The sequence below is a fragment of the Hemitrygon akajei genome, chromosome 22 (genome assembly GCF_048418815.1).
Source record: "Hemitrygon akajei chromosome 22, sHemAka1.3, whole genome shotgun sequence".
NCBI classification, from domain to species: Eukaryota; Metazoa; Chordata; class Chondrichthyes; order Myliobatiformes; family Dasyatidae; genus Hemitrygon; species Hemitrygon akajei.
In genome coordinates this window covers 9,907,196-9,919,731 of record NC_133145.1, presented here as the reverse complement: position 1 = coordinate 9,919,731, position 12,536 = coordinate 9,907,196, and the positions used below count along the sequence as shown (strand labels likewise).

Below are 12,536 nucleotides of genomic sequence, written 5' to 3'. Positions count from 1 at the left end.
AATCCTGATAGAAAAGTTACAGAACCTGGCCCTCTGTACCTCCCTCTGCAATTAGATCCTCAACTTCCTAACTGGAAGACCACAATCTGTGCAGATTGGTGATAATATCTCCTCCTCGCTGACAATCAACACTGGTGCACCTCAGGGATGTGTGCTTAGTCCACTGTTCTACTCTCTATACCTGTGTGGCTAGGCATATCTCAAATACCATCTATAGAGTTGTTGATGATGCACCCAGTTTTGGTAGAATCTAAGATGGAGATGAGAGGGCATACAGGAGGTGAGATATGCCAACTAGTGGAATGGTGCCGCAACAACAACCTTGCACTCAATGTTAGTAAGATGAAAGAGCTGATTGTGGACTTCAGGAAGGATAAGACAAAGGAACACGTACCAATTCTCAGAGAGGGATCAGAAGTGGAGAGAATGAGCAGTTTCAAGTTCCTGGGTGCCAAAATCTCTGAGGACCTAACCTGGTTCTAACATATTGATGCAGCTATAAAGAAGGCAAGTCAGCAACTTTACTTCATAGGAGTTTGAAGAGATTTGGTATGTCAACAAAAACACTCAAAAATTTCTATAGATGTACTGTGGAGAGCATTCTGACAGGCTGCTGACTGGTAAGGGGGTGGGGGATGTGCTACTGCACAGGACTGGAAGAAGCTGCAGAGGGTTGTAAATTTAGTCAGCTCCATCTTGGGTATTAGCAAACAAAGTACCTAGGACATCTTCAAGGACCGGTGTCTCAGAAAGGCAGCGTCCATTATTAAGGACCCTCAGCACCCAGGTCATGACCTTTTCTCATTATTGCCATCAGGTAGGAGGTACAGAAGCCTGAAGGCACACACTCAGCGATTCAGGAACAGCTTGTTCCCCTCTGCCATCCAATTCCTAAATGGACATTGAACCCTTGGACACTACCTCACTTTTAAAATATATGTTATTTCTGTTTTTGCATGATTTTTGATCTATTCAATATACATATACTGTAATTAATTGATTGTTTGATCTTTATTCATTACTTATTGCATTGTACTGCTGATCTAAGTTAACAAATTTCACGACATATGCTGGTGATAATAAACCTAATTCTGATTCTACTATTTGTCAATCTTTGTTTATCTATAGTTTTTTGAAAAATTCAATTGTATTTCTTTTTCCCTGTAAACACCTGAAAGAAAATGAATCTCAAGGTAGTATATGGTGACATATACGTACTTTGATAATAAATTTACTTTGAACTTGTAGCATTTCCAGCACTGAGGTCATTTGCTGTAATTTCTATTTCACCCTCTGCCTCAGACGTGCTGCGAAGCCCGTGCTCATGCCTGATGTAGTATCAGATTCTTTCTTTCATCTGGTCTTTTAAAATTTATTTTTGCAATCGTAAGACCCTGCTGGACATTAAGAACTTAAAATACTACAGGTCTACTCCATCAGCGAGCTGCTAGTTGGTGGAGAAACTAAAGGAGCTGGAGTTGGTTCAGACTGTGATGCTGCCTGAGACAAGCGTCTGTGTGCAGTCTAACAGCGAGTCATCACCTTAGTCACTTCTCTTGCGATCGCAAGACCCTGCTCAACATTGGTGGTGTCGAATACTCCAAGTCCAATTCATTGGATTATTGGCAAATGGTGGGAGCAGATGGCCTTGGTCACAGAGAGGATTAGATCTCAAGTGGTGGTGTGGCCTGTTTGCTGCTGCCCAGGGGCAGGCATTGGAGCTGGGTGCTCCACTGGAGTGCTGGAGGTGGTGTGGTGTGGCATCCATTCTCGAGTTGGTGCTGCCGCCAGTGATGAGCTGTATTGTATTTGACTGCAGACTGCTGCAACAGTCATGGACTTGTACTATATAACTTTATGGGACTGCTGGTACTGTGTCATGCACCTTGGCCCTGGAGTAACGCTCCTTTGTTTGGCTCAATTCATGTATGGGTGAATCACAATTACACTTGAACTTGAGATTCAACAACTGCAAACACTCTCTGATTTACACCCTGCACAAACCCTTACCTCTCTGGCCCATATCCTAACTGCTACCTCCCTGGTCACCCATCACCCATGTTCTCACTGACTTTGATTGGTAGTGACTCAACTAAAAAAATTTCGCAAACCTTTTCAGTTCTCTACCTGGGTTTCTCATGTTATCTGCATAACAACTTCTCATTCCCCAACCTCCGATGTCCTGCTCAACTGTTTCAGCCTCCAGCACTTCCCCAGTTTTAATTGGCTGGCTGCCCTTCACCCATCCAGGCCTGAAGACTTGATCTGTTCCCAACCTAAATATCAGCAAAACTTATTTGAAACCGAATTGTCATGACATCTCTAATTAATTGGACACATCTTCAATCTACCCTGACACAGACACTGTCTATTCACCCTGGGACTGGGTACAGTGGGTCAGATATTGTCCTTTCACACAGGGTCTATGTACTATGGGTCAGACACTGTCTATTCACCCAGCGAGTGGGCATACCATCAACAACACAGGAACGGTAAATTGTAAAATTCATCATTTTTAAACCACACCAATGAAGTTGGAAGAAAAGAGGCCATTGGTTAGAAAAGGTACTTTCCATACTTCAGCTGAGAGAGTAGGTTGGGGAAATCTGGGGATTTACTACAGGGAAATATACTGAAGCTTTGTTGAGTAATGGTCGGCATCTGTGTACAGTCACCCCACTGTACTCCCGTCTCATCCAGCTGGGATTCTCAACACAGTTACTTGATGGTGGTAACATTGTGTAAGGTCTAGCCCACCTGTAGCCCTCAGTACAGTCCAACCCATTTGCTACTCCTACTACAATCTCACTTGGTGGTGGTCCTTGTACCGTCTAATACTTGTTCATCTTCATTGCAGTTATACCTGCCTATAGGTTTCAGTGGCTGTCTCTGAAATTTCACTGATGGCTCTCAAAACAGATGTAACCACACTACAGTCTCACTCATTACAATCTCACCTCCCAATGGCTCACCATAGCCTCACCCCACTCCTGCCCTATGGCCCACAGTACAGCTTCAGCTGCCTGTCATGTCCTGTAGAGTCTAACCCAATCTGTGGGTTTCCTGCCACATTCCAAAGACCATACAACTATAAGATATAAGAGCAGAAGTAGGTCATTCAGCCCATCAAGTCTGCTCCGCCATTCAATCATGGGATGATCCAATTCCCCACCACACTGCTTTCTCCCCATACCCTTTGATGCACTGACTAATTAAGAACCTATCAAACTCTGCCTTAAATGCATCCAATGACTTGGCCTCCACAGCCGCTCATGGCAACAAATTTGACAGATTTACCACCCTCTGACCCTTTCTCCACACCTCTGTTCTAAATGGATGTCCTTCAGTCCTGAAGTCATGCCCTCTTGTCCTACATGCCCTTACCATGGGAAATAACTTTGTCATATCTTAACTGTTCAGGCCTTTTAACACTCGGAATTTTTCTATGATTCCCCCTCATTCTCCTGAACTCCAGGGAATACAGCCCAAGAGCTACCAAATAGTCCTCATACAGTAACCTTTTCATTCCTGGAATCATTCATGTGAATCTTCTCTGAAATCTCTCCAATGTCAGTATATCCTTTCTAAGATAAGGAGCCCAAAACTCTATACCTCTAGAAATGAATGCCAACATTGCATTTGCCTTCTTCACCATCAACTCAAACTGAAGGTTAACCTTTAGGGTATCTAGCATGAGGACTCCCAAGTCCCTTTGCAGCTCTGCATTTTGAATTCTCTCCCCACCTAAATAAGTCTGCCCATTTATTTCTTCCACCAGCGTGCATGACCATACATTTTCCAACATTGTATTTCATTTGTCATTTCTTTTCCCATTCCCCTGAATTATCCAAGTCTCTCTGCAGGCTGATTCCTCAACACTACCCACACGTCCACCTATCTTTGTATCATCGGCACAAATCCATTAATCCCATAGTCCAAATCATTGACATATATTGTAAAAAGCAGCAATCCCAACACTGATCCCTATGGAACTCCACTGGTAACCGGCAGCCAGCCAGAATAGGATCCCTTTATTCCCACACTCTGTTTTCTGCTGATCAGCCAATGCTCCATCCATGCTAGTAAGTTCCCTGTAATTCCATGGGCTCTTATCTTGTTAAGCAGCCTAATGTGCAGCACCTTGTCGAAGGCCTTCTGAAAATCCAAGTACACCACATCTACTACATCACCCTTGTCTACCGTGCTTGTAATTTCCTCAAAAAATTGCAGTAGGTTCGTCAGGCAGGATTTTCCTTTCAGGAAACCTTGCTAGCTTTGACCTATCTTGTCACGTGACTCCAGGTACTCTGTAATCTCATCCCTAACAATCGATTCCAACAACTTCCCAACCACTAATGTTAGGTTTCCTTTCTGCTGCCTCCCACCCTTCTTAAATAGTGGAGTAACATCTGCAATTTTCCAGTCATCTGGTACAATGCCAGAATCTATCGATTCTTGAAAGATCATTGTTAATGCCTCTGCAATCTCTCCAGCTACTTCCTTCAGAACCCAAGGGTGCATTCCATCAGGTCCAGATTTATCCACCCTCAGACCATTAAGCTTCCTAAGCACCTGTATTGTGTTGTAGGTTTTCTATGTTTCCATATTTACTGCATCCATGCTGAGCTCATCAATTTCCTCAACTTTGCCTCCAGCTTCCATTCTGCCCTTCAATTCACTTGGTCTATTTCTGACACCTTCCTTTCCTTTCTTGATTTCTCTGTCTCCATCTCTGGAGACAAACTGTCGACCGACATCTTTTATAAACCTACAGAGTACCATGGCTATCTTGACTATACCTCTTCCCACCATCTCCCGCAAAAAATGCTGTTCCCTTTTCTCATTTCCTTCCTCTCTGCTGTTACTTGTATTTTGCCTTTGCTGTATATGTTCTTAACTGTTTCCTTATATCTCGCAGAGTCAATTAAATTAGCTCAGAGTTGTCTTTTAGGGATTTTAGGATAGTTGAGATGGACTTGGCACATTCTCTGGCCTTGGGCAACTCCCCAAATGCACTACGTCACATTCCCTGGGTTCAATTTCATCCTCTCTTTGGCTGCCCATCTGTTCAGGCCCTGTCTTCCAATCCTCTTCACATAAACCCAATTAACAGAAGGAAACTTATTTATCAGACCCCTTACATTAACTCATTAATATACTCAGTGGCCACCTGTACACCAACTTGTTAATGCAAATACCTAATCAGCCAACCTTGTGGCAGCAATTCAGTGCATAAAAACATGCAGACGAGGTCAAAAGGTTCAGTTGTTTTTCAGATCAAACATCAGAATGGGGAAGAAATGTGATCTAAGTGACTCTGGAACACTCCAGCTGTGACTTACTCAATGATTTATAGGGCTGTACCAAACTACCCTGTTCTTATGCAGCAAATAATGAAGGCAAGTATCCCAAATGCTTTAGGATACCCTCTCCTAGGGTCACTTTGGAGACCAGTTAGGTAACAGCTTTGAGGTCTATAGGGAGCACTGCCACATGAAAAAAGCACCCATCATCAAGGACCCCACCACCCAGGCCATGCTCTCCTCTTACTACTGTCAGGCAGGAGGTTCAGGAATAGTCATTACCAGGCTCTGGAGCCAGCATGGATAACTTCACTCAACACAACTCTGAACTGAATCTACAAGGTATGGACCCACTTTCAAGGTCTCTACAACTCATAATCTCAGTATTTATTTGCATAGTTTATCTTCTTTTGCACATTAAAACAACAACACACACACAAAATGCTAGTGGATCACAGCAGGCCAGGCAGCATCTATAAGGAGAAGCACTGTCCTGACGAAGGTCTCGGCCGGAAACGTCGACAGTGCTTCTCCTTATAGATGCTACCTGGCCTGCTGTGTTCCACCAGCATTTTGTGTGTGTTGTTGTTTGAATTTCCAGCATCTGCAGATTTCCTCGTGTTTGTTCTTTTGCACATTGGTTGTTTTACAGTCTTTGTTTATGTAGACTTTCATTAATTCTATTTTATGTTCTTATTTTCCTGTAAATGTCTGCAAAACACTGAATCTCTGAGTGACATATATCCACTTTGAATTCAAGATTCTGGTGTACCCGAGTTATCGGGTAGTTTAGTTTGTCAGAGTTCTTACTGCTCTCAGTTTGAGCTCCATTCACTAGTTTACAGCCGGTAGGTTTGTGTCCTCGCCTTTCCCTTATTCCAGTCTCTGTAGCCTGTAATTAAGAGGATAAAGATTGTTATTCTACTGGCGGATGCAGGGTCAGGGGTTGGGGACTATGGTCTCTTTTAGTGACGTTAGTGGGAAGGAGAGGGAAGAATTGGCGAAAGTCTGCGTTCTCGCTGCTTCATACCATCGCCCCGGCGACTCCCCCAGTGCTTAGAATCTCCGGAGGTGGTTTAGGAACATAGTTTGACGCCGGTTGCTGCGGGAACACCGATTCATGCAGCTTCTAGGAATTTACGATCAACAGGGATGGGAGCAGTCCTGTTTGGCGAGGGCAGAGATACCCCCACCCCCTCCAAAGTCGGATTTCAGTTTTAACTGATCTGAGCTTGTGAACATGGTTCCATGGCTGTTGCTGCTCTCCGTTCTCCTTGGAGATACTTCAGGTAGGTGAACCCTTCTTCCGTGGGCGTCACATAGGGATGGGCATGTGATAAACCAAATCAGAGTGTCCCGTCTCGTAAGACCCCACAAAGATTGGGGCACCGCTTTGTCGAGCACATTCGCGCCGTCCGTCACACATGGTAGGTGTTCCCGGTAGCAACTCATTTTAATTCCACTTCCCATTCCCATTTCGACATGTCGCTCCACGGCCTCCTCTGTTGCCATGATGAGGCCAGTCTCAGATTGGATGAGCTGCACCTCATACTCCATCTAGGTAGCCTCCAAGCTGCTTTTACGAATTTCGCTTTCTCCAACTTCTGGTAATTTCTCCCTCTACCCCCTTCTCTCTTTTTCTATTCCCCATTTTGGCTCCCCTCCCCTCTTACTCATTCTCTTCCCCTCATCTGCCCATCATCGTCCTCTGATGCACTTCCTGAATCCTTTTCTCCCATGGTCCACAATCCTCTTCCCGCCACTGCTTTTAAGGAGCTTGTACCTTCTCCCAGTGACCGGATGGGTTTCCCCCGGTTTGTAGTTTAATTTGTCATTGTAAATTGCTCCGTGATTAGACCAGGATTAACTCGGTGGGTGACAAAAGGCCAATTCATGCTACATCTCAATAAATAAAAAATAAGTAAACAGATTCCTTCTTCAGCTCTTTGCTTCTACCTTTCACCTGCCAGCTTCTCAATTCACTTCCCCCTCCCCAACCACCCACCCACTCACCTTCCCCTGCACCTGGCTTTACCTTTCACCTGCCAGCTTGTCTTTCTTCCCCATCTCCCCACCTTCTTAATCTGGTTTCTTCACCCTTCCTTTCCAGTCCTGATGAAGAGTCTCAGCTGACTGCTATTCCCCTCCATAGACGCTGCCTGATCTGCTGAGTTCCTCCAGATTTTGTGTTTGTTCTGTATCATCAATATCTGCTGAATCTCTTGTGTTTATGATTCTCCATCCTGGCCTGGGTCTCCATCTGGGACATGCAGGGTTACACTGGGACCAAAGAAAAATGGTTGTTTTCGGTGATGCTGGGCTGTTTAAGTGGGATTTGGAAAGGAAAGAGGGCTGGGGCTTTGAGTTAAGGCACATGGAAGTGGGTAAGGAGGGATACTTACAACTCCAGCAACAGATCTGTGGGATTAACATTTCTCTTTTGCCAGAATAAACCTCTCTACCAAGGTTAAAACAACTGATTTACTCACTGCCAAGGGGTTCCAAGTCCTCTAACATCATAGCACTGGGGATCTTCAATTGTATCCATGTCAACTCTGTCAGAGGTTGTAGGTTTAATTTGCATACCAGCATATAAACTGAGAATTTAAGATTATCCTGTGTATTGGGGAGAGCAGCACTATAGCAGATATTGAACTTTGAACCTAGGTCCACTCAGCTCCCTGAGTAGACAGATAATCCCATGGTCCTGGGTGAGATACAGGGCAATGCTCTCCACTCTTCTGGACAAATATAGTCCTCAACCAACATCCCTATCACCATCATATGGGATGCTGCTGTGCAGAAGTTGCTGGCCAAATGCCTGGCATTATAAGTGACAAAAATAAGACAAAGAGAAAGAAAGTGTGCACCTCATACTCAGACTAGAGATAACAGCACATCCCATTGCTAACAATAACCTGTAAAGCAGCCAGAGTCAAGTCTACTGACACCTGCTGCAAATAAACTGAGAAGCTTCTAGAAAAATAACAGAATAATCTATAATACAATTACTAGAAAATTTACTAAACAAATGCATACATGTAGGTTTTTGTATAAAAATACAAGCATAGGAAAAGTTAAACTTTGAGAAAAATAACATTTTTACAATCTAATCCAACAATCCCTAAAGTGAAAAGTGTAGCATAAATGTAAATTCTTTGTTTAAAGTTTTAATCGAATATTGATCCACATGTAGTCACAGAAAAGAAATTATGACATCATGCATACTTAAAAGTGTTAAACTTTCATGCAGGGATCTGGGATAAAATTTGTAAAAAAAAGAGCACAATAATTATAACTAATAGGTTTTTTGGAATAAGTTCAGATAGGTACAGTATAAACGGCAAGACATGCAGTTTGCAAATAGTAGTGTAGGTTAGCAGTGGGAGAAACAGAAGCGAGACACAATCACCAAGTACATTTTCTGATTGGAAAAGTAAGCGAGTGTGTTGTAAGTAGGATTCTGCAGATAAATAAGTCACTTTTGCAGTTTTAAAAATTTCAGATTAAATCAAATTTTAAAAATAATTAATGAAGGTGGGGCAATACATAAAAATTGAAGTCAGTATAAAGCAGATCATGAACTTGGTAAATTCCACTGATGTATTCTCAGAGAACCCTGCAGAAGTATAGCACAGAAAGCAGCTATTTGTCTTGCTATTAACTACCCATGCTTTTTGCAGGAGCTGTTTAATCTTCCATTGATCTGCAAATCTTTTCCCTTTCAAGAATTTGTTTAATATTCCTAAAATATCAGAGAGTATGGATCCAGTACATAACCTGAAATTCGTTCTCTTCACAGACATCCATGAAACAAAGAAACCCCACAGAATGATACAAAAATCCAAGTCTACCGAGTCATTGACCTCCCCCTCCATCCCCACCCACCCCTGCCAGCAGAAGCATAGGCTCCTCACATCCCCTACCACGGGAGCAGCAGAACAAGCCCCCAAAGAGTCCATTGATTCAAAGTCATCAGTCTGCAGACCAGATAGGATCACTCTCTCATTGAGGGAGAAGGAGGTCACTCCTGCTACAAGAGCGGTGGCCCACCTTTCATGCAGTACATTACTCACTGTGGAAAATAACGCTTCACTTACAGTAGCAAAGGAGACCATTTGGCTCTTCAGGTCTGTACCAGCTCCAAACAAAATAATTCCATCAGCTGTATTCCCTTTTCCCCCTCCCCTTCCTATTTCCCTGTACTCTTGCATCTTCTCCCTCACTTCCCCATCAGCAACTCTCTGAATTTTCTGCTCCTCCCGTACATTAAGTGGTACATTGCTCTGTCAAATAAACCTGCCACCATGTCTTTGGGGAGAAACTGGAGCAACGGGGGAAACCCAGACAGTCATGGGGAGAATGTCCATGCAGACAAGGTCAGGATGGAACCAGATCCATAGCACTCCGTGACAGAAGTAACTTCATCCCAGTATTCTTGTCACTTTTGGTTCTTTTGTCTACCGTAGCTGTTTTCCCCCTTCCTCTTACCCTTCCCTCTCTATCCTCCTCTCCCTCCCCAGTTTCATTTGCCTTCCTTTCCCCTTGTCTTCATCAACTTATTATCCACTAGCCACTCTCCACATCTCCTCTGCTCAAGTTGATCACACTTTCGTGATCCCCCCATCACCCAGCAGCTCCTCACTCTCTCATCTTTATACCAGTTATCTCCTCTTTCCATTCTCAGTCCTGATGCAGGACCTCCACCTGCAACACTGACAATTTCTTTCTCCCACAGATGCTGTCCGACCCTCCAGGTACTTCGGCTGCTTGCTTCTAGCCTCTTAATTTGGTGTTTTCTTTTTATGTTATTAGAAATAATTTCTTCCTTGCTTATCTTATCAAATTCCTCAATAATTTAAACCAGTGCAGTTAAATATTTCCTGCAGTGGGAATAACTCTGTTTCTCTAGAGTGTCCCAGTGGCTGAAATTTCCCACAAAGTGTGGTGTCCAGAGTTTAAGAGAGTCAGTGGGTATGGGAAAGTGAGACCAAGGTGCAGTAAAACACCAGTCACAATCGTATTGAATGGCAGAGCAGGTGTGGAGATAGAGGAATGATAAATTACCTCTACTTGCTTCTGCTTCCTTCTATGTAATTTAACTCAGAAAGTTAACCAAGGAATTCCATGCTTATAACCATAATAACCATATAACAATTACAGCACGGAAACAGGCCATCTCGGCCCTTCTAGTCCATGCCGACACTTACTCTCACCTAGTCCACTGGCCCGCACTCAGCCCATAACCCTCCATTCCTTTCCTGTCCATATACCTATCCAATTTTATTTTAAATGACAATACCGAACCTGCCTCTACCACTTCTACTGGAAGCTCATTCCACACAGCTACCACTCTGAGTAAAGAAATTCTCCCCCCCCCCCGTGTTACCCTTAAACTTTTGCCCCCTAACTCTCAACTCAAATGCTTGTTATATAAAGTTGCAGCATAGTCTTTATTTTTTCACTTTGACCCCATCTTAATATAGACAAGGATCCTGTGTAATTTTAAATAACTTCTGTTTGCCCAGCCACCTTCAAAGAATTGCTTCAGGCTTTACCAATTTTACTCTAAAATTGCGCCATTTCGCTTATTCAAGCTCACTTCACAGTCAATGATTACAAGTGTTTTTGTCATTATTATATACATCAGTTAAAAACTGGTAGCACCAATTATAAGACAGTGACAACACAGCATTAATATCGGTATCATTCACGAGGAAGATCGGCAATGAGCTGAGATGCAGATTAGTTATGAAGTTTATAAAGGGACATTTTGGGGAAGTGTACCACAAGGAGGTGGAAGGAAGAGAAATTTCTGCTGACACACTCCATTACAGCTTGGGGGGGGGGGGGCCTGTTTATCTGCTTTAATGTGTAAGATTTACTCCTGTGCCAATAATTTAATCTGACACCCAAGAGAAATTAGTTTAATTTGTTAACACCAGTAGTTAACAGCAGTATACATTTTTTGGCCATATTTGCAATATTTAATGTTGGATATGTAATTTTTTTTTGTTTGGGGGGGTTGATGTTTTTGTTTAAACAGGTTGGTTCCATGGTTTATTGTTTCATAGCTGTGAGTGAAGATGTATCTCATAGTTGTATGCTACATAAATACTTTGATCATAAATGTACTTTGAATCTTTGGATGGAAAGGAATCACAGTAGTGATGGTGACCAGGAACTAATTCTGTGAATGTATCTTACTTGAGCCAGGTCTGGTTCTAAGTTTTGCCCCATGAATCTGAGGAGAGGGTGTTGGTCAAATATTGACCCCTCTAGAGAAGCCTGCAGATTGTTGTTTCATTCTGAACTACCACAAAGTCTCTTTGTTATGGCTAACTGATGCTACTTCTTTACTTCGGATTAGACTAAAGGATATGAAAGCTATCTTTTGTCCCATGGGGTAAAATTATGCTCTTTCACACAGCTGTACTTACTATCTATAAAATCATTTCCTTATCAGATTGTTACAAAAGCCTGTATTTTAGATATCTTAGGATTCTTTCTGGCACGTCTCAGCTGTTTCTATCTTACAGATGTACGATTTTACCTTACATACCTATCTGCTTCTATTGCACTACTGATTCTATTGCAAATATGCTCAGGGAGCTAAACGGTTTCATTCTGTCCTGTAATTTACATTGTGATTTCCTGGCATATATGGGCCAGCACTACACAAGGCAGTGCTTCTACCCACTAACTAGAAGCAGAGGAGGCTCTTAGAATCTTGGCAAAGAAAGGCAAGAAAATATTCAGATGAAGTACAGCATTTATTACAGGATTATCTGGGATTTGGTGTGGTCCAAAACAAAGAAAGAGCAGTGATTTCTCATATATTTTATGGTGTAACATAATTTCTTACAGCACAGAAAGAGGCCACTTAGCTTATTGATCCAATACCAACTCTCTGTACAACCATCAATCTCTTTCTCAAATTTTCCTACAACCTGTTGCCCATAAACTCCCCGATTCTCTTACTTACTTCGAGGACAATTCACAGAAGTCTAACAGCCAGAACACCTTTGAGCTGGAAAAAACCAGAGCACCCAGTATCTTTGGTTTAGAACAGAAGGAGCTGGAATGGATCTGCATTGCACTTAGGGGAAAGATTCAGGGCAAGGCACAAAGTGAATAACTGTTTGAAAGCTTTTACAGTTATTATAGGCTTAATGCCCCCTTGTGCTCCAAGATTCTCATAAATTGCGTGTCCATTTAATTGAGGTGTCTCTT

At 42.8% G+C, this 12,536-nt stretch overlaps 1 protein-coding gene across 1 annotated transcript in view; it reads left to right on the top strand.

Moving 5' to 3' along the window:
• Positions 1 to 6,474: 6,474 nt before the first annotated feature.
• The window catches only part of pkd1b (polycystic kidney disease 1b), a 192,884-nt gene continuing 186,822 nt past the window's right edge, over positions 6,475 to 12,536 (top strand). Inside the window, exon 1 of the mRNA XM_073026674.1 lies at positions 6,475 to 6,592. Within this exon, the coding sequence (XP_072882775.1) occupies positions 6,544 to 6,592 (49 nt within the window). The 5' untranslated portion in view covers positions 6,475 to 6,543. The remainder of the gene's footprint in view (positions 6,593 to 12,536) is intronic.